General features: G+C 38.5%; 1 protein-coding gene across 2 annotated transcripts; it reads right to left on the bottom strand.

The window, feature by feature from the left end:
- Positions 1-72: 72 nt before the first annotated feature.
- niban2a (niban apoptosis regulator 2a) lies at positions 73-27,297 on the bottom strand. Of its 2 annotated transcripts, XM_028025719.1 has the most exons (15): positions 27,079-27,297; positions 19,067-19,197; positions 16,065-16,193; positions 15,882-15,987; positions 14,383-14,550; positions 8,266-8,381; positions 6,152-6,256; positions 5,921-6,083; positions 4,496-4,683; positions 4,246-4,401; positions 3,130-3,243; positions 2,935-3,042; positions 2,747-2,858; positions 1,560-2,218; positions 73-1,529 (listed from the first exon to the last, which is right to left on the bottom strand). In XM_028025719.1, exons 1-15 carry the CDS (start codon positions 27,131-27,133, stop codon positions 1,356-1,358), a joined length of 2,484 nt encoding a protein of 827 aa, XP_027881520.1. In that variant the 5' UTR covers positions 27,134-27,297; the 3' UTR covers positions 73-1,355. The 2 variants fall into 2 exon arrangements, with proteins under 2 accessions (XP_027881520.1, XP_027881519.1); XM_028025718.1 differs by having other exon boundaries at positions 73-2,218; positions 27,079-27,296.
- Between the last annotated feature and the right edge of the window lie 145 nt (positions 27,298-27,442).

The raw sequence follows: 27,442 nt of genomic DNA, 5'->3' as shown, positions 1-27,442 counted from the left end.
GGCCTTTAGACAAACTGCTTTCCAAATTATGCATAATTAATGCCATCACCAGTTCTAATTAAGTTTTACCTCTTGAGAAATACTACAAACTACAAACCTTTATTTAAATAACTGATAGAGTAGCGTACAGTTTGATAATCACCGCTATGATCCCGTTAATATGAGCGAATGAAATCAGCTCATATCAGCTCATACCTGTCATGATGTAACCATCATGACAGGTTACAAACCCCATGAGATTATAAAAGTATTAAACAAAAACATTAAATAAAAAAAATCATATGTAACTCAATGTATTTACTATAAACACGTTCATGTATTTAAAACAGATGTTGCTGATTACCTTAGAAGATCAATAATTGTGTTGAAACAAAGAAAATACAGGAGGTTCTCAGCTGTTGCTGTAGCGCCCCCTGCTGGTCAGATGCACACATTTACAGTCGAATGAAGCAAGCTGTTTAAAACAATGTGATAAAATGTTTGCAGATGATGAATTTAACCTGGGTGAAGTTGACAAAATTGGTGAGTTTGTGCAGTAAAATGTTTTGTTTGTGCTGCTATCATTTTAAATATGTTAATAAAAAAGTTTCCAGAGGTCATCATTAATATCTTCAAAGCAAAAGCGGCACAAACGTAGCTGAGTTGTTTTGACACCAAATTTGTTTTCTATTAATATCTTTAAAATATAGCGGCACAAATCAAAGTTTCCACTGCACAAATGTAGCGCAAACATTTGACACCAGTTTTGTCAGATTTGGGTAAAACTGACACAACTGACCTTTAAATTTTCAATAATATCTTCAAACTAAAAGCAACACTTTTTTGCTGCACAAAGCAGCACAAATATATCTGAGTTGTTTGACACCAAATTTGTTTTGATTTTTGTGAATATGAATGAGGGAGTGGTTGACCTCTGGAGAGTCTTCTATTCATATCTTTAAAATTATAGCGGCACAAACATTTCACACCAATTCTCTTAGATTTGGGTAACATGGGGTGGCCTGATTGACCTTTAAACTTTCAATAGTATCTTCAAAACAAAAGCAGCACAAACAGAATTGTTTGCTGCACAATCTGGAATAAATGTAGTCGAGTTAATTGACAGATTTAGTCTGTTTTGAAGAAGGTGGGGATTGGTTGACCCTTCATGACCTCTGGAAACATTAATATTGCAATGATAGCGGCACAAACAAAGAATTTTGCTGCACAAACGTTTGACACAAATTTTGTTAGACTTCACTCGGGTATAAATTTAACTTTCTTTATTCTAACGATTATTTTTTGTTAATTGTCTGACGAACACATTAATAAATAAATTTCTATTTTCTCATCGGGTTTTGGGTTTTTACAGTTTTCTATGCTAGCAGCAGTTCCACGTCCACCGGGTCGGCCGTTTGGTCCGGACCGTTGGTGATCGTTTCGGCCTCGGCCTCATTGGTCGGGGACTGGAAGCCGCTGTCGTCGTTACGTGAGCTGCAGTCCGTTGCTAGCGGCTGAGACTCTGAGTCGGAGGCTTCTGTTGCGTGTTCACTCGCTTCCTGTTCGCTCGCTTCCTGTTCGCTCGCTTCCTGTTCGCTCGCCGGTTCGCTGTCCTCCTCCTGCACCGCCATCTCCATCTCCTCGATGGCTCTCTGGATGGCTGCTTCGTCTTGCAGCTCCTTCTGCTTCCTGCTGCCCATCAGGTGCTCCATGATGGACTTGGACTTGCTGATGTTGTCGCCCACAATGGTGGTGACGTGCGTCACTTCCTCCTGCAGCCCGTCCTCCATGGTGATGGTGCCGTTGGTGGTCTCCGTCCCGGTGGTGGCGTCCTCTTCTGGATCCGGCAGAGCCACCACCTCCACCACCGGGTTGATCAGGTCTCTGATTTGGTTCACGCTGTCGGGAGACTTGGGGTCCTCGGATGGACCTGGGTTCTCCTCGTTTTCCTCTCTGTCGTCCTCGGCAACGTCCCCGTCCTCCTCGGGAATGAGTTCCACCCCCGGGACCTCGAGGCAGGACTCGTACGGGATGGGCAGCCCCTCCAGCTGGATCATGGAGACCACTTGCTTACGTCTGCCTCTGAATCCCTTTTCTTCTCCACCGTCGGATCCGAACTTGGCGCCCCAGTCCACCGGCGGGGTTTCCTCCAGGAGGTGCAGGTTGGGGTCGCTGTTGGTCAGAACGATGCTGTCTCTGTACAGGTTGTGTCTCCTCTGCACCGCCGCCTCCTTCACCGCTGGACAAACGCAAAACAAACACAAAGTCATTTATCTTCACACAGTTCCTACATGTTTTTATTTTAAATTTCAGAAAAGGCGTCTGCCTGTCACAGTAGCATAGATTCCTGGACGATAAATTGTCCCAGAAATGATTGTGATAAACGATATTTTGTTTAATCTATTTACAAGTAATACATTAATAATGGTATAATAATGCAAATTTACCTGCTTAAAGATTAATAAAGCTTAATTTAAAAAAAAGACATTATTAAAATGGAATTAAAATAAATATAATTTTTTTACGCTTAGGCTGGTGGGAGCAAATAAAGCCTGGTGGCCCGCCAGGCTTACAATGCACTGAGGCTAACTGATCTTTACAAAATTAGAGTTTATTGATCTTATTATTATTATTATTATTATTATGTCATTTTCAATATATTTACTTGAAAATGGTTTCCAAACAACAATGTTATAGTTTATCCCAATTTCTGATAAAATAATTTTTTTTGGAGTGAAGCGAAAGGACAGCTGTTTTTTGTCCTCACCCATCATGATGTCCTTGGAGACGGACTGCAGGACGACCTCTTCGTACATGTTCTCCACCAGCAGGAAGTGGGACAAGTCCTCAAAGATCAGCTCCTGGAAGCGAGGCAGCTCCTGCAGAGAGCATCACAACTTTAACACGTCGAACCGACATCTGACAGGAGCGTGGCAGAGCCGCTGCGTTACTGACTGGTGTGCAGGACGGGGCGAGCTGCTGCAGCATGTAGGGGATGATGATCTGCAGCAGAGCCTCTCTGAAGAACTTCTTCCGCACCGTGCTGCTGTCGTAGTCGTATTTCTGGCAGGAACACAAACAGAGCCGACTGTTTTCATTCTGCTTGTTACAAATAAATCAGATTTAAACGCAGATCTGCGGCTGGTTCACCTTGATAACTCTGTCCTGACACTTCTGGATGTTTTTGCAGAGGTCGTCCTCGCCCTGCGCCTCCAGAGCCTGGTGGAGCAGCTGCTCAAACGTGAACACTGCATTGTCCATTTGCTGCCCAGACGAGCAAATTTAAAACGTTTTCACACATGAAACTCCATCATTGTTAATGCAGAAGTTTAAATATCAAACCTGGAAAAACCAAAGATTTCAAACAAGAAAGAGACGAATGGAGAACTGCAGTACGAAAGCAAGAAATATCACAAACCAAAGTGCGCCCTGCATGCAGAATGCTGTAATTTTAATGGAAGCAAATCATATTAAAATTTATTTAAATAACATTTACAGCTGGTTGGATAAACCTTCCATGCCCTTAATGCCCAAACTTCATGTTCATTTATTTATTTCTTGTCTTTTAAAAGCTGAAAATCTAAAGATTTTGTAGGAATATCGTCATGGCAACATTCATCGTATTGTTCAGCCCTAGAAATTAATGGATCAGTTGGTAGATAAAAATTTGGGACTAAAATCTGTCAAATATTTTTTTCCATACTTGGAACATACATGTACCTTATTCCAATGTTTTTCTGCTATGGAGTGTTAGGGGAACTGTAGATAAAATATTTAAAAATTGGCCATGGAGGAGTGAATTTCCACCAAAAAACCCTCTTAATTTTTAAGATTAATTTTACATAATTACAAGAAAAAGCTTAGAAATTTTCCTTTGTCAAAAAGCTGTTACAAATTAAGAATTCCCATAATTAAACCCATAAATGTACAAAACTAAAACAAGAATATCGTCTGACATTGTACAGTTAGGAAATTGTTATAAAAAGGAAGGAAAATGCCAGAAAGTCAAAGTGGTAAATGTAGATACCAAACTTTCCACTGAACTTCATATTTTGATCCATCTGATTATGTAATTTTTAAATATTAAATGATTAATTTGATAATTTACTCAGCACTTGAGTGGACTTTATACCAAATACCTTTTTCCTTCTTACTTGAGTATAATTTTCGGGTTCTCTGCCCACCTCTGGTTATTGGTTCATATTCACAGGAAGTGTGTTGCGTGTAAAAGGCCAGCAGGTGGCAGCAGAGTTGTGCATGTCTCACCTCCCTCATGAGGATCTGGGCTCTGCTGACGAACACGTTGGGGCTGGAGACGTCGAACCTCTGCTGCAGCCCCTCCAGGTTCAGCTGCTGCATCTGCTGGTAGCCGCTCTGCATCTTCACTGGGTGGAAGGCCAGCATGGACAGCCGCCCCAGTTGCTGCAGCACAATCAAAAACGCACACAATGATCTCAGGCGTAGCCTCAGACACTCCCTGGTTAGCAATCTAAGGCCGCCGCGTTCCTCTGCTCACCTCTCCCAGCTTGTCTTTGCCGCTGCCATTGAGCGAGTTCTTGCTGATCTCCACCACCTCCTTGAAGAAAGTGTCCCGGACCTCGGCGAAGCCGCGGCTGGTGGGCTCCATCAGGGCTTCCAGGATGGAGCCCAGGTACGGCTGGATGCTGCTGCGCAGGAGCTGCTCGGCTTTCGGCATCACCAGGGCTGGAGGTCAGCGACAAAACACCAGAAGAAGAGTCAGAACACCTGTAGGTTTCTCTCAGGAACACGTTGTTGAACATGTGTCATGTTGTTCTGGAGGATTTTACAGACTGAATGTTCAACACATGGCTGGAATGCAGATATTCCACCCCGCCTTAATAAGAAGAGCCGCATTTTTGAGATGATGAGATGATGTCAGGATCAGCGGATGGCATGCTTTAAGGCTCACTTTTAAAGTGTAAAAGTTCACTGTGATGATGGAAAACGCAAAACAAGAAGGAAAAGTTTTACCAAGCGTCCAGGAAGCAAAGAGGCAACAAAGACCTTGAGTAGAATAAAGAGAGCCTCTATTTAAATAACCTGTTTGCATTACTGCATCTCATTTAAATGCCGTGTTGGTTAGGTTTAGCTCAACATGCCAATAAAATTCCCATAAAAGGAAAAGCTGCTGAGCTGCTTTATTCCTTAACTTGCAATGCTGACATGACAATGACATCACCATGAAACTCATTTTCTTTATATTTGGAAGGACTCAAAAAACAGGAAGCTTCCTCTCGATGTGTCATATTGGACCAATGAGAACAAACGGAGATAAAAAATTGGAACCTAAAATAAGAGATGATTCATAAAATAAACCAGATGAAAACTGAGCTTCTCAGGATGTTTTCAGTCAGAATGCGGCCATGACAGTTATCAGAGCGATGTAAATTAGTATAAAGTTGAATTCAGAGCAGTAAGCCTTAAAGATGCAGTATGTAGCTTTTATAAAATATATTTTTTAAATATTTGTTGAAACTGTAACTATATTAACCCTTTAATGTGACAGATAATCTGTGTCCAATCAGAGCCAGGAGGCGGGTCTTACTGCTGTCAATCATCCTTCCCATACACCTTCTTGCTTCCTGCTAGGCTGCAGCTAGCATCAATGCTGAGGCTAGTTAGCATAGCCTAAAATGATCGTAGAGAAACGGTAACAGTAAGCTGTTTCCTGGTCATTCACAAGGTTGATTGGCAGCGTTAAGCCCCGCCTCCTGGCTCTGCTTGGTTGTTTTTGGTGCATTTCTTCAGACGGCAGCAGTAGCTCATGGAAAAGGTGGAGGAGGTTGATGTTTTCACAGATTATATTTTACTGTCACAACATGGTGACAGGTTTAACAGAAATGTGAAGAACATTTATTTATTTGTACAAATTGCATACTGCAGCTTTAAACCAGCGATAGCAACTTCTAACTCCAACCACCTCTGATCTTGCCGATGACGTGTTCTTTGGTTGTGACGAGCATGTCCATGTCGCCTCGCAGTCTGACGTCCAGCGAAGGCTTCTGGGCCTCACAGGCATCCACCAGGGCGGCGTACTGGCTGCTTGTCTGGGTCAGAACCTGCCGGTACACGGCGTCAGAGATCTGGAGAACAGGGAGACGGTCAGAGAGACTGAATGGACTGAGAACGTGTCGGTGGGACAGAAACTCACCAACATCCACTTCCTCTGTCTGTCCTGCAGCTTCCCCTTGAGCCGAGGGCCAATCGCATTTCTGAGCTCAGGCTGGAGCGTCTCCAGAACCAGGTTAGCCAGGATCTGGAAAACAAAACCCGGTTGTCATGGAGACGAACAGTTCGGTATGCAACGACCAACGAAATACCTGAACTAAGTCTGATGAACGGACGGACAGATAAGATGGACAGATGAACTGGTGTACGGATAGATCAATGGATTGATGAACTGATGGATTGAATTTAGGACATTAGTGACTACTGCTTAGCATTTAGCTTGCATTAGCATGTAGCTAAGTAATACCGGCTAACTAGACCGAGCTAAAGACGTCAGCTTTCAGAAATGAAGGTTGGAGTAAACTTAGAAAAAAAACGTGTGAAAAATAAAAGCTTTGTTTGAATGTAGATCTGATTGAACTGAAATTACGTTTTTTTGTAAAGTACCTCGTAATAAACTGAATTAAAAATGACCCATCCGCTCTTATTTTAGTTTCCCTGCGTTTTGGGAGTGTTAGCTTTAGTCACAACCAATCAGGGAAAACACAGACGTTTAAAAACAGCACTCCCTCCTTCCTGTGTGGCTGCATGGTCGCTTTAGGGAGGCTGATTTACGGAGGACACTTCGACCTCAGCACCAACATGGAGGCTTACATGTTTACTGAGACATTGTTCAGACTGAGCGGCTGGACAAACTCCACTGTTACCGCCTGTTTATTTAAAAGCTTGTTAGTCTGGAAGTGGCCTGCAAGATAAAACTGTATCAGTTTGCAGCAAATATTGTGGCTTTAGTCCAAGAGTCACAAACTTAGAAAAAAATTACTTTTGTTTTTTTGATACATATAATTTTTTCTTTTCATTTTAAATATATATTTTTGTCTTTTTTAATATATCTTTATATATATATATATATATTTGTAGAAAATATATTCTAAATTTTCTTTTTTATAAATGTATATTAAATATTTTTTTATAGTTTAAAAAAGACAAAAACCATCTTAAAAATATATATATACTTTTGTAAATATATATTTTTCTTTCTAAAAGTATATAATTTTTTAAATATATTTTTTCTGAAATACAGATTTTTTAAAGAATTTTTGTCTTTAAAAGAAGAATAAAATTCTTACATTATTTTAAGAATAAAAAAAAAATTGTGTGTACATATAAAGTATATTATATATATAAATTTGTTGAAATATTTAAGATAAATCTTTTTTCTTAAAAAAACAACTATATTTTATGAAAAAAAAAAATCTTAAAATACTTTTACATATAAATAAACATGTAAAGCAGCAGACTGCAGGCTAGGTATCTAAGGCATTAGCTTTATAGAAATCAAAATGAGGTAACACTCATAAACTCCTTTTCATATATCTATATAGCATAAAAACTGATTGCTGCAGACTTTCTTTTGCTCTTTGCATTTCTTTCGTCATGCCTAAATATTCCATATCAAGCATATTTCACACAGCTGCTGCTTTCCTGCTGCAGGAACGCAGAGAAATATGTTGCTGCTTGTTTTCAGTTCTGCCCTGAAGGACCTGGCAGCTCAAAGGGCGCGAGGCCTGAATAGTTTCAGGATTACTGAAACTATTCAGGCTTTGTGTTTACTTTTATAGCTGCCCTTCACACTGTGAAAGAAATATAAATAGAAACATTAATGTCAAATTTAACTAATTGCCTGCTAGTTATGAACACATTAATTTGGCGGTTGTTTTTTGTGGTTGGCTAGATAATGCTGTGTTCAGGAAACGGGACGGTCAATTTGAATAATTGAAGTCTATGGAGGAAATTTAAAAGCACAAAGCTTTGGCAGAAACAGAAAGTAAATTATTTAGAGAGATGATCATCAGAAATGTTTGTAAAAGCTCCAGAATTCAGGAGGAAACCTCTCCGTTAAACGCAGCGCTGCACGTCTCTCATCACCTCCACCAGAACTCTTCCTGAGAAATACTTTCTCTGTGTTTAACCTGAAAGAAACCCGTCACCACGGTAACAATCCGCCCTTCAATTAGGGCGTGGCTCGTTAAAATAAGCAGAGGCTCCCTCTGAGTTGCGAACATGTTTGAGACGTGAATAGTTTAAGGTCCTGACCTGAGGCGGCGATCCGCACATCATCTCCCAGGTACCGTAGTGACCTTTGACCTGTCTGTAGCGCCTCACAGAGTCGGTGAAGGCCGGAGTCTGGACCGTGTCTTCCTCTGACAGACCTGGACAGAAATAAAGGCAAATAAATAAATAAATAAAAAAAATATATATACACGTGTGTGTGTGTATATATATATATAAATAAAATAGCTAGAAAATTATACTAATAATGAAAAAATTAATTAATTCAATAATTAAAAATAAGTTTTAAAAAATTAATACAGAAAAATAGAAAACATCAAATGTATTTGAAAAGAATTGAACCAAGTTCTTTTATATAAAAAAATAAGTATAATTGTATATTAACCTTTTAGTCAACGGTAAATATACCTTTTATATTTAAATATGTTTAAATATATTAAAAAAACATCACAAATATTTTAACCATAATAACATTCTGACCATAAAAACAATAAAATTATGATTATTAAGATAAGCCTAAAAGAATCCCTAAAAAAACAATAAATCTAAATATTGTGAAAATATAAAAAGTAAATATGGAAATTGACCAAATAAAATTGATATAAGTCAAATAAAATATCTATTTTAATATAACAATTATTATAGTTTAAATAATTAAAATAAAATTATTTAGTTTTTTTTCAAAGTTAAAGATAAAATCCAAAGATGCACAAAAATTTAAATGGGCAATTTAAATAAATAAATTTTTTTTTTAAATAAAATTAAACTTTGCAACAAGTAAAAAAAATAAAAAATTGTTATATTTGGATTTATTTTGTTTCCCTGCCAACTGAGTCACATCTGCTGCTCGGTGCATCAGTGGGAACATCTCTGATGCACCGTCACACACGTCTGTGTGAGCCCTAAAAACAGGAAGATGTTGACCCGCTGGTTGCTATGGCAACCCTCCCAGCCTCCCCCCGGCCAACGACAGAACAAAATGTCGGATCGGTTTGAGGAAGTTTACTCTCACGAAAACAGAACTGAGCTTCTGATTCTGAGTGGCTGCGTCCCAGATGTGTTTCTGCAGTTTACTGTGAACATTTGCAGCAGCGGTAACTTTATGATCGGAGCCGCTGGAAGCTGCTGGAGGCTGCAGGTTGCATGAGAAGCAGCAGCTTCCTGCTCTCCAGTTGGATGCTGAGTTAGACAGGAAGCCACAGTGGTGATTTGTTTGTTGAAAGCTCTAACACACACACACCCACACACACACACACACCCCGTTGAATGCCCGTCAAGCCGTTGACGAGTGTGTGACTAAGAGGTGGCTCACAAAGACAGGAAGTTACCCAGAACTCTGGACCAGGAGGGAAACCAGACAGGAAGTTCTGCTGAGCAGCCGGACTTTGGGCTCCATGTTCTGTGGATAAATGGCCACAGCCCTCAAACACACACGTTACCAGACTGATCAGCATCACTGGGACCAGTGAGGACGCACATATGAATTTTTCTGTGTTCAGATTAAAACTACATGCAGCGAAGGGAGAAGCTTAAAAATGCGCGACTTGCTGGATCAACCTGTTGACATTCCTGTGGCTTCAGGTTCATTTCAGACGGTGCGACTAATTCAGAAGAGAACAATGTTTTATAAAGTTCAACATACTGGATGTTTTTACTGTGGTTTCATTAAGATATATAAATATATCATAACTGTTTCACTGCAGTCGCTCTGATGCAAAGTTAAGGGTTAATCACTATTTACTGATTTTATTAAATATTTGTATTTTATATTTACTTTTAAACATTTTAGCCTTTTGTTTTTTAAACTATTAATTCTTATTTGCAAATCCTTGTGAACTGGATTTTATGTGTAATATTTTATTTATTTATTTCAGCCCAGTTCGGATCTTTTCGCACAAGAAAATCCAGTTTGTTTCTCTTCCATATGAGGAACTAAATCTGATACAAGTCAGACAAACAACCTGCAGTCAGGACGGTCATGTTGCATTTAAGCAGACTTGTATGTGATTTATTTTTTAAAGTTAGATATGTGTCATAATTCTGCACCAGAGAAACCTGGGACTGAGAAAACAAATAATTACAGGAATAAAATTATGTGAGAAAGTTGTAATAATGCGATAAACAGTCATGTTTTAAGAGATTAAAGTTGAAATATGAGAATAAAATCATAAAAGAAAAAAAATAAAATTAGGATAATAAAGTAATATAATTTAGTTATATTGTAGAAGAATAAGTAACATGAAAATAGTCATATTACAAGAACACCGTCAAAATTATACTATAAAGTTGTAATATTACAAGAATAACTTGATGAAATTGAGACAATAAAGTTGTATTGGTCGTATGATAAGTCTAAATATTACAAGAATAAAGTTGTATGACAAAGTTGAAATAATACATTAATAAAGTTGCAATTTTATTAGAGACCTCCTCTAATAAAAGTAATTAAGATGAATGTTGAGCATCTTCTGAATTTATCCGTTTAACAAATCGCCCATTCTTCATCTTTTAACACATCAGCATCGAATTATCACCAGTAGCAGAACTTTGAAGTAATTAAACAATCAAAATCTGACATTATTGATTCAATCAAAGCTTTTTTTCTCTTAACTTCACGTCTTTATTCTGCTAATATTATGACTTTACTCTTATAAATGTTTCAGATTAATCTCATAATTAATCTGAAACATAATTATTCTCGACTGCATCAGGTTTGACCCTTAAAGAAAAACATTAAATCTTAATTCTATGCATTTTCCAGGAGCTCTCCATGTTTTATCCTGTCAGGCTGTAAAAATCTAAACATTTTCCAGCAACAAGCTCAGTTCAGATTACAGCTGTGCTGTGTGTGTGCGTGTGTGTGTGTGTGTGTGCGTGTGCGTGTGCTGAATGTATTATTAATAGAACATGTGGCAGCACTTACCACGGTGGTTTTATTTAAGGCATTTCCCTTTCTGCCCGCCTCACCAACACTCAGCCGGTTCTCTCTTTCCTCTCTGACCTCACAGAACGTTTTTCTCTTTGCTTTTTGTAATTTCCTCCCGCCTTTAAAATAAAATCTGGTTTAATTTAAGCACGTCTTTCTTTAACACTTCATACAGCGACATGCATGGATGCTGTTTCCCCATATGGTTGTAGTGAATGGAAGCAGCCAAACCCACAGGACAGTAAACACCCACGGAAACACACCATCAGCCGCAGACATCACAACCGCCGAGCAGCTTTAGGTCCCCGCCTGCCGGCCGCCTGATGGCCTGGGAGTGAATGGGAGCAGCAGACCCAGTCAGGGTGTATTTAAGACGTTCTTTTAGCTAACACACACACACACACACACACACACACACACACACACACACACACACAACCAGGCAGGATTTCACATCGTAAAGCAACGTGCAAAGAGCAAGTTAAGTTAATTCAGTGATTGGATGGATTCAGAGTCACCTGGTGACATTGTAATGTAGAGCCGTGTATCATCTGCGTAGTTATGGCAGCAAATCTTATTTCCTGTTATAACCTGAGGTACAGGAAGCATATAGACATTGAATAAGAGAGGAACTAGGATAGAACCTTGGAGTATCCCACATGTTACTTCTGTCTGTTCTTTATGTAAAATTCAAACCGGTACTAAGTACTGGACCGGAGAGTCCGAACCAACTCTCCAGTCGTTTCAGTAATATGTCAGGATCAACACTGAGGTCCAACAGAACCAGCAATTTATTGATTCATTGCTTATTGTAACAAATCTACCTTCATTCAACTTTTAAAAGATCTGATCAAATGAGACTAAAACTAGTTTGACTTGATGGGAAGATGGTGCTAAATGCAGGAAAATCCTGAAAAATACAACCTTCCAGCAGGAATAATAACCCAAAACGTTGTGTGTTGGAATGGCCTAGTCAAAGTTTAGGTCTAAAATTCTCAAAAGAAGTGAGTCTGATGTTCTGCATCCATTCAGCCTGATTAAACTTTAAGTATTTTGCAAAGAATGAGCAACAAAACTACTAATGTACTCTAAACTTAATTTTCCTCAAATCACATTTTGTAAAATAAAATGCTCTAAGGCTTGTTTTAAACAATATGGACAAACTCAGTGTCCAGTTCTACATTTCTAGAGTGCGACCAGTTTTAGTGGGACCTTCGTGCTGAGCGGATGATTAACTGAATTATTTGCAAATCATCTTGTTAAGGTGATGCAAAGCAGTGGCCGGTCGCTCTACTGGCCGATTATCGAGGATGAAACAAAGAAAGCTTTAGCCGATTCAAATGAGCCCTCGGTTCGTCTGAGTCAACATTTAACTTGCTGTTTCTCCACATCAGAGCTGAGCTGAAGAAAAAGGCTTTATATTCCATCTAGGTATTGAGGATAATTGATAAGAGCCAAAAATCAATAATTATCTCTGCCATGTTTCACATTCCTATTCATTTTTTCTGGTTTCATATTTTCAAATGTCTGCCTCTGTGAGACGGAACCACTGGAGATAAATGTTGAATACGGAGCAACGAGAATCAACAAACCAAACTGATTCTGATAAAACCTTGTGACCCGTTATGGTCTGGAAGGAAAAAATAAGATTTGTTTTCATTTATTGATTTATAAAGAACATTAAAAGCACATAGTAATGCAGTCTTAACACTTAAGAAGAAATAGGAAGTTTAAAAAGGAATATGCTAAAGACAACATTAAAAGCAGCAGAGAAGTTTGTCATTGGCGCAGCTTCTGTTTTATAAATAAAAAGTGAAAGCACTGACATGTGTAGTGCTGTTGCTGCTTTGGTTCAGTTAAAAATTAAAACAAATAAAGTCTGTCCCAGCCATCTACATCTACTCAAGCAGAAAGGGTTTTATTTTGTAAATACGTTGCAACATAAATATCACATCCCTCCTGCTTTTCCACCTGGCAGAAATCAAACAAGTCCATTCATGCGAATGTTGGCCTGCGTTTCTTCATCAATGAATCTGAGAGAGTTCACATGTTCCTCATTTCCTGCTCGTCACCATTCCTCAGAATCAACTGTGCTGAACTTCAGAAACGTGACCCTTGTTGTCATGAAAGCAGGCGATGCGCGCGCCGCCAACCGAACATCACCGAGGCAGGAGGTGGGGCATGACAACACAACAAACAAAGTGGTTCGAACTTCCTGCTGCGTCTCTGTTTTCAGTGTCTCTAAACAATGAGATGTGAGTCATGTTACAGCAAGTAGAGACAGTTCAAGAGTCGCTCCCCACCCTGATGAAAGGAACCAAGAAAAACCTAAAGTATCCTCCTCACTGCTAATATTTCCAAACATAAATGCAGTGCCCAAACAAAAAAGGACAGTTTTTGATCAAAGTAGCATAAAAATGTTTAAAGATCTGTGAAGAAGGCTTTGAAGAATGTAGCTTTATTCCTCCAGAAACTAACGCCACGTTCACACAGCAGGTTTTGATGCTTGATTCTGATTTTTCTTTTTTGTTGCTGAAATCCAATTTATTCTGCATGATTATTTATACCACATCAAACTCAAGTTTCTGGCCCACTGTAGCTTTTTATGTGGCCCTCTATAATCTAGACTAAACTCTAACTCTGCTTAAATATTATCTTATCAATCAAATCAATGCAGTTTTTATCCATTTGCTGCCAGATTATATCAATTAGTCCTTCCAGTTTCTTGAGATTTATTGTGGAAATTCATGCAAAATCAACAAGTTTTTGACATTTTTTGCGCTAATAATTGGGACTTTATTGCATATTTTTCTTAAAAATTGTCAAAAACTTTCTTTCTTGTACTGAACAGTTGCCTCTGATGTCAGATTATAATCCATTTTCTATGCAGCCAGTAATATAAAGTCACATTTACCTCATTTAAAGATGACAAATGGTGCTTAGGGATTGGCTGCTGAACAAACACCAACCAATAGTATCAAGTAGCTTTGTGCCGAAATATTTCAGCTTCCTAAGTTGCATTTTCTTTTGAATATTTTACATTTACACGTAAACCTCTAGAAATAGACACATTTTCCATGAATACTGAGTAGAAGGAAGGCTTGGATTGTTTCTGGTGCTCAATTAAAAGACAAAGAGTTTGTTTTCTAAAGTAAATCTCTAAATTAAGTGCTGCCTCTGTGTGTCCTACTGCGTATCTGTGATGGTGTCATTACCGTTGTTGCTGTGTCTGACGCAGTCCTGCAGCACGGCGTGCCACTTCTGCTGCTCCTTCTCCGTCACCACGCAGAAGAAGTAGTGGCGAGCGTACGGGTGCCACAGGATCAGCGGGAACTGGGTCGCACACTTGATGAAGGGAGCGTTGCTCGGTTTGGCCTTGATTTCTGAAACAGAGAACAGAAAGAGTCATTTGACAGAAAATATTTTAAAAACGGTTGAAGAGATGTGGCTTTAAAGCATCGTTTGTGTGTTTTTGATAGTACTGTGGTCAATATTTTGGTATTTTAAATGCTAGCCTAATTTACCTTCTAAACAGGAAAATCAGAATGGATCCGATTTTTATTAAACTCTGTAGAAACAAAAAATAAGTAGTTTAAGGCCTCGTAGCTGAATCTAAAAAAAAAAAGTAATGTCATTGCACACACGGAAATCAGAAAACATGTGATCCACATGAACTCTCATAAATCTGCTCCGAGCGTTGTTTTAAACATGCCAGGCCCATAGGGGGCAGTGTAGCACAAAGCTAAACCTGCGTCACTCATTCAAATCACTTTATTATTACTACTAAGTAATGTTGGAACATTTTCTCTCGCCATTTATCGACTCACTTTCATTTAATGTCAGTAAGACGCATTTCATTCAGTATTGTAAATTTGGTAGAATAACTTATTTTATCACATTTGACTGACACCATGCTTGCTAATGTTAAAGCAGCAAGATAAATGTGGGTAACCATGGCAACAAGTGAGCATCTTAACACCGGCATCCACCGTGTTTACAGATAATCCCTTTATGTCGTGTAACCGCTGCGAGACAATCAACCGTTTTATTTTTGTCTTCATAGTTTGTTTGTTTTTTTAATCTCTCCCACAAACTGTAGGAGTTTTATAACCGTCAAAATCAACTGAAATTTCTCTCCAAATGAATATTTTCAAAAATGTTTATGATTTAAGTCATGCTTTGTGATGTAACTGCAGAGAAACACCGAAACCCTACAGGGCTAACCATAAACATTAGTCATGCAGAAGCTAATGCTAAAGCGCTAACATCAGGTTGCTTCAAAACAACCTGATGTTTCCTGTTAGGAATTAAACATGGCGTCAGGAAGTTCATTTGTGTGGACAGATTAGAATATAAACTAAATAAAACACAATGTCAGTTGGGAATCATGTGGATATGTTGGTGTGTTATTAGTAACACACTGTAATGCGCGGGAACCTAAATGTAAACATGTAAACATTGTGTTACATGTTGTCATGTAACACAAAGCCAGAGTTTTCTCAAATCTCCACTTTGGTTGAAGTTTTTGTTTGGATGAAACGACAAAATGTTTAAAGATCAAATTGTTATTCCAAACATCCAGGAAAACTTACTACTTACTCTATTAAACAAATGGGAAAGAACCATTTTCCATGTCTGATGAGACAATAGTTGTGATAAATGATAAATGATAATACTACGGCTGTATTTTGAGGCGTTGGGATCGTTTTCCCACCTGGCAGGCTGCTGTTGAGCAGCTCCATGTACTCCTCCATGGAGGTCAGGGCCTTGTACCCGGCGCAGTTAATGGAAACCTTCGGATGCAGCATTCGGTCGTGGGCCTGCGAAGCAAACACAGGGTAACAAACCGGTTTCAGATCCTCAGAACCAGCATCGGTTCACTCCGACATCCACTCACCGCTTTGCTCTCGTAGAGGTTGACGGCGTAGCTGTTTGGGATGAAGACGAAACGGTTCCTCCACTTCCGGTTCTCCTCCAGGTACTGGAACAAACTCCCGGAGAAGATGGTGTGACCCGCCAGAGGGTCCTGGAAGAACCAAAGATCTTCCGTTAATCCTGTGAAGACGTTCCTGACACAATTCAGACTGGACGTATTTCTGACACGTTTTGGATTTATTTCATTCCCACGAGTCTTAAAACCTGAAGAGGAATTTCCAAACAGTGATGGGAGGAGAGTTTTACCTCAAGGTGTTTACAGAAGGACGTGTAACACCCTGGTTTGTTTGCAGAGTTCCTGTCTTGGATCAAATAATTCCCACTCAGAGGCGAGGAAAGTTTAAGTTACAACAGATTTACTTTTATGTATCCTAAAAATGTATCAATTAATTATTTCTTAAAGCATAAAGGTGTCAGATATTACAGGCTAGCATTAATCTAATGGATTTATTAGTTAGGACTTTATTTCATCGCACCATATTTTGAGGATTTTCATCATATTAAATTTGATGATTAAAAACAGAAGAAAATGGAAGATTTTTCATGCATCTGCCTGCATCTCTGTTCATGTGTGAAATGTGCCCCAGTTTCTCTCCAGTGATGGGTGGAAAAGCTCAACAACATTAGCTTCATTCATTAAAGATGCACAAAATAATCTAAAAACATTCAGTAACATCCTGGATCGGCTCATTCCTGCATTTTATGCAACACAACAAACTGTGATCCCTTCAAAATAAAGTCAGAGAAATCTTTTAAATGCATAAAATTTCTGATTTGACTTTGTAAATAATTCAATTCAGATTGTCACAGCAAGGCAGTCACATTCTGATCTAATTATATTCACTCTCCAGCAACCTTATTAGACTTATTAGTTTAACCGCTACTTAAAACAATCAGCCAATCACATTTATGCATCTACAAAACTTTGTGTAAATCAGCAGTTTCACTTCTTCACTTAGTTATATTTCAGGGTTTGACGTTGAGAGATTTCGGCTTCATTCATAAAAGATGCGTTGATGTTATATTTGTCTTTAAATGGGAGACTTATTATAGCATGTAACCGCTGTGAGAGAATCAGGTGTTTTATTTTTATCTTCATTTTAATTTTTAAATCTCTTCTGCAAACTTGGAACTTTGTGAGTTTTAGAACCGTCAAAATCAACTGAAATTCCTTTGCAATAAATATTTTCAGGATTTCAAGTGATTTAAGTCAAACTTTCTGATGTAATTGCTTTGAAACACTGAAGCCATAAAGGGTTAATCATAAACATTAACTACGCTAACGCTAAGAACGCTATGCCTAAACTGTATTTAGCATAATGCTAAAGTGCTAACATCAAATTATTTGAGAGACTACACCCCTGGAACAACAATTTAATTTTTATTTCTTCTCTACTGTCTGTTTTTTGTTTCTTGTTTGAAAAAGTTATTTGAAAAAACCCCCCAAAGGAAACAGATCAGTCATTCACTTCAAAATAAAAGCATGAGTATAACTGTCTACTTAAATTAAGTTGACTACCAAAACTTCAACACAGATGTTGAACTTTATTCAACTGAAAGTTTACAAAACAGTCAAGTAAATTAGTGCTTTAGAATTAATTTAGGGGAAGCTAAGTGCTAAATTATTTCAAAGTTAGCTAAGTTATCAAAGTTAGCTAAGTTATCAAAGTTAGCTAAGTTATCAAAGTTAGCTCTGAAATTCATCCTGTATTGGTCTGGTTTTAAGGAGGTAGTTTCTGTTCTCAGATCTTAAAGCTGGATCAATGACTCAGCGCAAATAAAAAACTACTGGAAGTTAACGGATTAAAACATAATAGAGGGAGCGGCGGCGCGTCTGTTAGCTTGATTAGTTTTGTGAATCCAGCAGCAACACAGATGCAGGGAGGATCAGGAAGGAGTGACTGACTGTCTCATCATCAGATGATTTACCTAAACAGCGCCGCAGTGAAAACACAAAACGCCCTGCGCTGCTTAGGTTCCTGGGGTTAAAGGTTAAGGTTAACAGATGTGAAGCTAATTTGGCAGCAAAAATAAACAATTTTTAACTTGGGTACAAACTTTATGTGTTTTATTAGGGTTTTATGTGGTAAACCAACATGAAGTAATGCTTAAGTAAGTGGAAATTATACTTAGTATAAATAAATAGTATACTATTTATTTATACTATTTATAAATCGTATAAATAGTATTTATACTATAAAAAGAAATAGATGAATAAAATTAAATAATTAGATTTTGTGGATTTTCAACCAGTTTTCTTCATTTAAAGACTGAAATTTCCAGCCATTCTCCTGAATAACTGGCCGGTGGGATGGAGATGAACTGTGACCAGCAATTTTCAGATTTTGCCTCAGATTCTCACCTGAATTTAGATCAAGACTTTGACTAGGCCATTCAATATGATTTGGTGTCCAAAGTGAGGTCCAGGGGCCATTTGTGACCCCTGGATTAATTTTGTGACCTTTTCCTCTCCTTTGTCTTGGACTGCCGTTCAAGAACAGCTGCCTTGACATTTAAATTTTTTTAAGTATTTATATTTTTTTAAAAGGAAAGTATCAAGTATAACACAATTTTTCTTTAGTTAACTTTTTTCTCCTTTTATTTCTGTTTAATAAGTTGTGCCATAAACATCCAGCAAATCTTTACTCCTGGCTAAATACAGCAAAGCAAAATTCTTATTTTTGTTGCAGAGATTTAACTAATAGAGAAAATAAGAAACTTAAAGTTAAGTAGTTGTCAACATTAAGGCAAACGTAAAATATTACATTTAATTTACTGCTGTGCAGCTAAAAGAGGAAGAATTCACTAATAGTTTTACGTGTTTAATTGGGAGAAAACAATAAAACTTTGACCTGGACACGTTCTTCTTGAGGATTTTGGCCGTTGGTGTAGAGTAGTCATTAAATGAAGCTGAAATTTAACTTTCATCTCCGTGTTGTAGACGTTTGGGGCGGTGAAACTTGCCTTTCGGTGCAGCAGCTGCGACTGCGGTGCGCCGCCTCCTTCTATCTCGAAGCGAACGACGTTGAAGAGAGCGACGGCGTACTGCTTCTCGTACAGATCGCCAAACTGCCCCATCACATCTCTGGTCCGAGCTGCAGCAGCAAAAATACAATCAGAAAACTCATTTATTTTCTTAATAAATGCACAATTTGTACACATTTACACATTTCAAAGTGAAAAGCAAAGTTAATATCTCCAAAGAAATGCTGGTAACTATATTATTATTGTAAATGCTAAACCACAAATTGGAAAATCTAACCAATAAGTTGTCAGTTAAAACATAATTTTTTATCATTTCTATCTGAATTTGTCAATTATTACCCAAAAGCATCAAACTGCAGACATTCTGTGTTTAGAGGCTTTTTAAAATATATTCTATTCACAGACGTAATTAAATTGAATATTTAGTTTGTGAGGCAATCACTAATTTCTCAAACTACTCTGCAGTTTGTCCTAGGAAGTCATGATAAATGACAATATTGTTGTTTTGAGACAATTTTTAAGTAACGTAACGGTAATAATGGCTTAATAACGCAAGAACACATTATAAACTATCAATTATTAGTTTTTAATTTTAATTATACAAAATAAATAAAACAGAAACAACAAATAAAATTAATTATAAAGTCTCTGTAAACAAAACTAGTTTGGCTAGTTGAGACCAAAACACCAAACTGAAGACTTTAGTTATTGTCAGTTTTTGGTAGAAAGAAAATTATAAATCAACAAATGGAAATTATTTTTATTGCGACCAGCCTACTCTGAATATCTTTCAAGGCTAAATAATCCCAGCTGAAATGCTAACTTCATCCTTTCCAGTTAATTTTGTCCAATTAGTCAGAACAGTATTTTGGGAAACAAGTGGGAAGCAGCAGATTTAGATTTTTCTGCTTTTAGCAGCTGTAACTAAGTGAACCTTTGACGTGTCACTTCCACATCCACAGAAAAGAGCCCAGATTGTGTCAGCTTGAAGGTAGTCGTGTAGCATCCCAATAAAACCGTCCCAAGAACCTCCTGCAGAGGACAAATCAAGTTTTTTACTGCTGTAAACAAGCCAGACGTGGACTCTGGTCTGTTTATGGAAACGTGGGGACAGGAAGGCAGGAGCAGAGCAGGAAGGAAAACGCTGACAGGACAGGATAGATATGGAGGGAATGTGTAGGAGACGGGGGACAGGGACGCACAGGCTGATTAAAAAACAGCAGGCGTCTCATGGGACGAGATGGGAGGACGAGTCTGAGGACGGGACGAGTCAAAACCCGGTGAGGAAACGGCAAATGCTGCAAGAGACGACAAGTTTCTGATAACCAGCATCAGTATGGAGGAATCACTTTAATTCAGTCACATTCAATCGTTCTTGAGCATAAAGCATCTTCTTTAAGGTCACAACACTCTATCTCAGTTGGATTACAACCTTCATTTTGTGGGTTTTAGAGTTTCAGCAGTTGCATGATTTGGAACGGACATTCTCCGTCAGGATTTTCTGTTAGAGACCAAAATTTGTGGTTCCATCAATGTAATGAAGCAAGAAAGCAGCAGCCCCACATCATCACACTACCACCGCTTTGTTTGACTGTTGGTTTCCACAACGTTATGCTTCTTTTCATCCCAAACATTTCAGGAAACTTTACTTGGATTCACACCAGCCCTGTTTAGTCCGCTTTAATCCGACTCCAGTTCGTTTGCATATAAAGTCTGATTCATTTAGGGAGGTAAGAATGCGGAATCGAACTTGTTTCAAATGCATGTATGAACACCAAGCGGACCTCAGACAACTCCAAAAGCAGGAAGTGGTCTGCATTGTGGGTAAATACGATCAAAACAACCGTGCAAGTGCTAGCAGGAGAAATGGCTCGTGGTCTTATGCAACAGAGGAATCCTACAACTGATTAAGTCTGACGGCACTCAATTTTAAAGTTCATGAAGAAGGAAGTTGTGACTCTTATTGTTGATTCATGTCCACTGACTGTAACTGAGGAACTCTGCGGTTCTTTACATGATATTTTGGATTCTTCAGGAATCTTCTGGATGAGTCGCCGGTGTTCTCTTGGTGTAACTTTTGTTCCTTCTTCATTGTCAAGTCTCACTCTTGCTGGTCAATCTCTGGTTCAGTTCCAGCCAAGTTGGGTGTGTCTGCATTGGTATTGTGATCCTCACTAATTGGGCAGGAGTGTGGGTGACCTATGAGCCATGCAGAAACGGATTATGTCACTTTGCGCGGGTACACTTGGGCGGTCAGTTTCTCCAAAATCTCTCAGCAGATTTGTTCGTTGTGGATTTGCCCAGTCCAGCTGACGATGTATGCATTCTTCCGGTTTGCAGTTCTTCATTTCGTCTTGTCCCGGATTCCACAGGCCAATCAACAAATTCAGTCTGCTGCCAATCAAATCACTTGTGCCCGATAGCGACTTGTCCCACTCCTGAAGTGGTTCCAAAGAAACAAGTAGGAACTGTGCAGGATCTGAAAATGGAGACGAATCTGGGCGGGTACGACTGGGGAAGAACCAGTTAAAGCCAGGCCTCTGGTGAAAGGGTTTCTGGTTGGCTAGCCATTCCTGGAAAAGTTTGCCACTGTTCTATGTTTTCCCTATTTGTAAATAATGATGGTTTAAGAAGGGTTGAGGTTCCTTTTTCCACTCCGCGCCTAGTCGGTTTGGACAGCTTTATCCAAACCAGTTTGTTGAATTGCCATAATCAGTCAATGAACTCTGAAGGAGAATGACCAACTTTTAGTTTGTGATATTAAGCTCGACTGTGGTTGGGTTCATCAGCCGGATGATGATTCAAAACACACCAACACGTCCAACTGTCAAGATGTTTTTTTAAAAAAGGTTCGTTGGGATCTTTGTGATAGTCCATCTTATTCTTCTCCATTTTGTTCTCTTAAGTCTAAATGCTCTGCTTGCCTCATTGAAACCAAAATAAAAAATGATGACTCAACGGTTTGGCACATCAAGCACCTCCCATCTGCATTCTGATCTCCAAACGCAGCAGCACTCTGTTGAGTGTTTGCTTTCATGCTCTTCATACCAACTAAATTTTGCACCAGGTAAGTGTGGGTCACTGCGGTTGGCTCTACAATCATGCACCAAGTTGGTACTTTCCACCAGACGTCCTGCAGGGCCAAAGTCAACAGACTGGAATGCTTTAAATAGTCTACTGGAGACAAAGATTAGAAAGCGAAAAAATAAACCAAAACACTCAGTCTTCTGTGTTTGACCTGTGTGGAAGCACCTGCCGGGTCTGATGTAAGGAGGTTTCCCTCGTTGAACCTTAAATTCCTCTACAGAAAAAAGAAATGTACTGTCTTGAAATGTGAAGGACTGCTGAGTAAGACTGATTCAAACTGTGTTTTTACCAGGAAATGTGATTTATTCTCTGAGGTCAGGCTGTGGTAAGGAAGCAGGTGGCCTATCTTATGTAATCCTGTTGTGTTTTTCATCGCAGCAGCGAGGTGGGGAGTCTTATTCAGACAGACTGAAGAAAAGACAAACGGCTTTTAGACCGCGGGATTCTGGAAAAATTCCCATTTATCTCATTTTTTCTGCAGATTCAGACCATTCCGTTTCCAGTTCAGCCTTTCCTGGTGATCCCAGTTACACCAACAGGTTGTTGACACAATGTGGTCAGCCACTGTTAAAGATTTGCTTAACTGAGATATCCGTTTATCTCTTGTGCTGCGATCCGTGTACAATTTGCATGCAACAGAGGAACAAGGCTGTGCAAAAGTCTTGAATCGTCCCTTGTCATGTATCCTACCTATTCCTGTTCCATAACAAATATTGCTGGACAATAAATTGTCCCAATAATTATTGCGATAAATGATAATATTGTTGTTTGAGATCAATATTTTGATAATGACCCTCTCAAAGAGCAATAAACCTTCACACACTGGAACTGGAAGATATTTTAAATATCCAACATAAAGTGGAAACAAACACCAGTTACAACTGAAACCACAAATAAAATGGGTCATGAAATCCCTATAAACAAAATTTCCCTTGAAAAAATATAACTGGAATAAAAATCATTTAAATTTATCATGCAATTAATTGATTATTTATTGCGGCAGGCTTAATCCTTCCCCTTGCAGTTTTCACATTTTGCCACATTGCAATATTTCAGAACCAACTTTTGTTGCAATTAAAGCTGCAAATCTTTTGAGAAGTGTCTCTGTTGCCTTTGGATTTGGGTCTGGACTTTGACTAGGCAACGCTAGCAAATGAATATGCTTTGAGTTAAACTCCTCGATTGCCAGAGTTTGGCAATCTTTGGATGCATCTCTGGTCCAACAAAGCTGGATTAAATGAGCGATCAACATGTTTGCTAAACTTGCCAACCTGCTAAAGAGATAATTCAACGTTTAGACTCAGATGTGTTGGAGCAAGAATGCATCAAAAACTTTCAGGATGGTGGAGGACTGGAGATGTAAACCGCTGATCTGGCTGGACTTGCATCCAGATAAAAATCTGATCTTTTTCCGATCAGTAAAAGCTGTCAACACTCTTCAGTGTGAAAGCTGTTAAGGTTATCAATTCTTAGGATCAGAGAGAGAAAATACGCACTAATTAAAAGAAAATTTTATTTCCTGCAGCATGTCAAAATCTGACTTCAGTTCAGATTGCGAACAAGCGAGAGAGAGCAAGACTTTCAGCAGGGAACAGTAAGGCTAAATGACTGAGATTCCAACTTCAGTCCTGGAAAATGCTGGATTTTTAAACCTTAGCAGAGTTGAGGTAAGGATTTACTTTAAATCGATAAATCTAAGAAATGCATTGGTGAACATAAATTTAAATCTTCAAAACCAGAAAATTTGATTAATCTACCCTAATTCCATCTCTTTTCTTCCTTCATATTTCTTTTGGACACCAAATCATCAGCATCAGTTACTATAAATACATAGAAAATAATCCAACGAGCCCCATAAAACACCTTCAGAGAGACTTTGAAAGAACAACAGTCTGGTTGTTGAGCAATGACCTGAGACTTTTGCACAGCTCCATGCAAACCCGAACAGCCGTTACAAAGTCAGACCAGGACATGTAATAACAGACACGAACCGAGGCGCTCTCTTTGGCTGAGAGGCTCTTAAAGGTTGCGGTTTCACGCGAGTCGCTGAGGAAGATGAGCAGGTAGAGACGGCGCTGAGGAAGGGCGCGGCGCGACACGGCCAGGCCGAGTGAGGCATGTCGCTGCCTGCTGCGCCTCGTTATCCTCCCCTACCACTGCTGCTCCCTTCGTCGCTCCACTCTCAAAACAACGCCAGCTCTGCACTGGGAAAATTCAAACACCTTCCAGGAACGTTCAAGGCCATTTTCAAACTTTTTCCAGCACCTTTTTGGAGATAAAATCAAAACAAAGTAAAAAAAAAAGAGTTTCAGTTCACCATCATTTATTACTGTTATTAATAATATCTTGTTTTATTAATCTACAGTCCATAGCAAGGACAAAATTAACTAAAATACAAAACATTCCCACAGCCTGATGCTGCCACTGCCTTGTCCAAAAGTATTTTTTAGAGTTTTTATTTTATTTTAATAAACGTCTTTTTTAACCTTATTGTTCTTCATTTTTAACCATTTTGAAGGTGAATCTGGTCTCGGTTTTTAACAGGTTTTGTGTTTTGACTGGTGATCTAATTTTTAAAATTATTCTAACCATGAAACTGAAAACTCCCACTTTTTCTGCCCCCATAAATGCATCAATAAAAACCACATTTTATGATTTGATTCAGCAGTATTTTCTATTTTCTTCTTTTAATTCATACATCCATTAAGGAATATTAAACTAATTTGTCATTTATAATTCTTACATTTAAATTATGAATTAAAATGATTACATTTAAATATTTTTCTTTTTTTGTCTGCATCAGTTTTGGTTAGTTAGTTTTTTTTTCTTCTTATTTTTTTTTTAGATGTTTTCATGTGAATTGATTAATTTTTAAGTAATTATAGATTTTATTTATATAATTGTTCCACATTTTAATCTTTGTTTATACATCATCTAACCAAGAATGTAGAGTCTACTCATGAAGTTTAAATTGAATTTTAATAAGTTAGAAGCTGAAACCAGCTCTTCTATTACACTTAAACATTTGACTGATTGTAACCAGAACCCAAACCATGATGGGTCCTCTGCCGTGCTTAAAGCCTTGATGCACCAACCAGTGAGGAATACCAACAAATCTCATGATCAATTAGAAGATTTTCTATTTTCCAAAACTGAAAATTTACACTTCTTTTGTCCTGTAAACACATAAACACACGATACTTTCCTTTATGCACTTTAGAGTTCAATAAAAAAAAAAAATCAGATAAACGTTGGAAAAATCACCATTAGTGTAATGTTCCCTACATTTAATTGTGATTTGAAATAATGTACTGATAATGAATCAGAAGTGGGATTGACGCAACTCTTGTTAATATATTTGCATATTTTCAACAAATCCGGACACATTGGGTGTGAATCAGGTGTTTCTGTATTCTGGAGGTTTCTACCATTTTCTGACTATTTTCCTGCTTTTTGGTCACAGATTAGTTCATGCAGTTTTTACTGTTTTTATTCTCCTCTAATCTGAAGAAACTTACAGAAAATTCCAAAACTGCTGGAACACTGACTTCCTGTAAATTAAAGCTAAAACCCGCCTGTTTAGATCTGAATAACTGGAACATTGATCAACATATTTGATCATATTTACTTGATTTTGATTAGTTTGTAATGTTTATCGCTTGTTTCGTAATTGGTTACTGTATTATTATTCAATTTGTTCAAAAGTCATAGATAAATTATTGAGACGTTTATTATTTTCAACACTCTTCTGGAAAACATCTGAAAAGTGTGGTGTGCATTTACCCAGGCTCCTTTCATTCCAGCTACAGCTTCACGTTTGGACTACAGATGGAAATGAGCATTTTGATAAATCCGGTAGATTTAATATCAAACGTTCGCTAACATCCCTGACCCATTTAAATAAATTCAACTGAACTATGGATACGCAATACATTGGCACTTATATCGGTATCAGCCGATATTAGTGATTTCTTAACACATTGATATTGGTCTGATGAATAAAACTGGGTCGATGTGAACAACCAATTGTTATTTTTATCTTGTTGCCATTTGTTTCTGGTCTTTTTTTAAGTAGTGAAATGTATAAAACATCGGTAAATATTGGTTATCAGCCATAACGGCAATATCGATATCTGATATCGATATCGGATAACGAATTAAAAATTAACTGAATTTTGCTCGTCCAGAGATGATTTTCTGTCTAATTTTTTACTAAACAGCTGCTGCCTCATTAGACAGGGTGCTGCAGAACATCTTTGAGAAACAATTTTTGAGTTTTGTCTTGACTGGACTTGGACTAGACCATCTGAAAACATGATCTAAGGTGGTTTTCCTGCTGGATTTTGAACCTAACAAGTTTCCTTCCATTTAACATTAATGCTCCGCTTTTCCATATGAAATCCCAATAAAAACATTTAAACTTGTGACAAAATGTGTGAAAGTTTATAACCCAGCTGTAGAAACGCTGAATCTCTGCTTGAGAAGCATTTGAACAAAGAGGCCCTTCCCTTTTTTCCTTTTCTCTAGACTTCACCAGAAAGCATTTCATTCGCCGCTTCACAAAAAGCAACAACAAACAAACAGAGTCTGCAGTTCAGCGATATTCAGATTCCTCCTCTCCAGTAGCAGCAGGGAAACAACCAACAATTTAAACATGCTGTAAAGGAGCAGAACCCTGATGTAAAATCCCTTTGGCTGGGTTTGCTTCCATGCTCTGCTGGAACATTTCTCAGTGGGAGGCAGATCAGACCCAAACTTAGACAAACATAGCCCCCGCCTCTGCTGGAAACCTGCTTATTATCTCCATTTTAAGACTCATTTGAACTCTAACAATGGAGAAAAGTGATCCGATTTGGTGCTTTAGAGCCTAAAAAGGCAGAATAAAATGGATAGATGGGTGTAACCTGTAATCATCTCCCGCCTGCTCTCGTCCAGGTGAGAGGAAACCACGTCCCCCATGGCGACAGCGTTTCCCAGCGGTGATAACTCCCAGGTTAAACCTCCAAGACTCCGGCGCTCTGCAGGGAATCTGCTTCAGGCTCCCAGTCCGGCCGGTGCTGCTGTGGCTTCCCTCCTGTTTGGCTCCAGAAAACCCCAGAGAGGGAGGAAGACGAGGAGGAGGAGGAGGAGGAGGAGGTGAACACTGCTCCCTTTCACAGCGAGGCAGCAGGACACACCCTCTGGGAGTCATCACTGGTCCAACGTGTTCAGTCGGCCGTGCCAAAGGTGTGGTCTGGAGTTTGTGTTTACTTGTTTGGCGTTATTGGA

This window comes from Xiphophorus couchianus, chromosome 8, assembly GCF_001444195.1.
Source record: "Xiphophorus couchianus chromosome 8, X_couchianus-1.0, whole genome shotgun sequence".
Lineage (NCBI taxonomy): Eukaryota > Metazoa > Chordata > Actinopteri > Cyprinodontiformes > Poeciliidae > Xiphophorus > Xiphophorus couchianus.
This window is presented reverse-complemented; position numbering and strand designations above follow the sequence as displayed.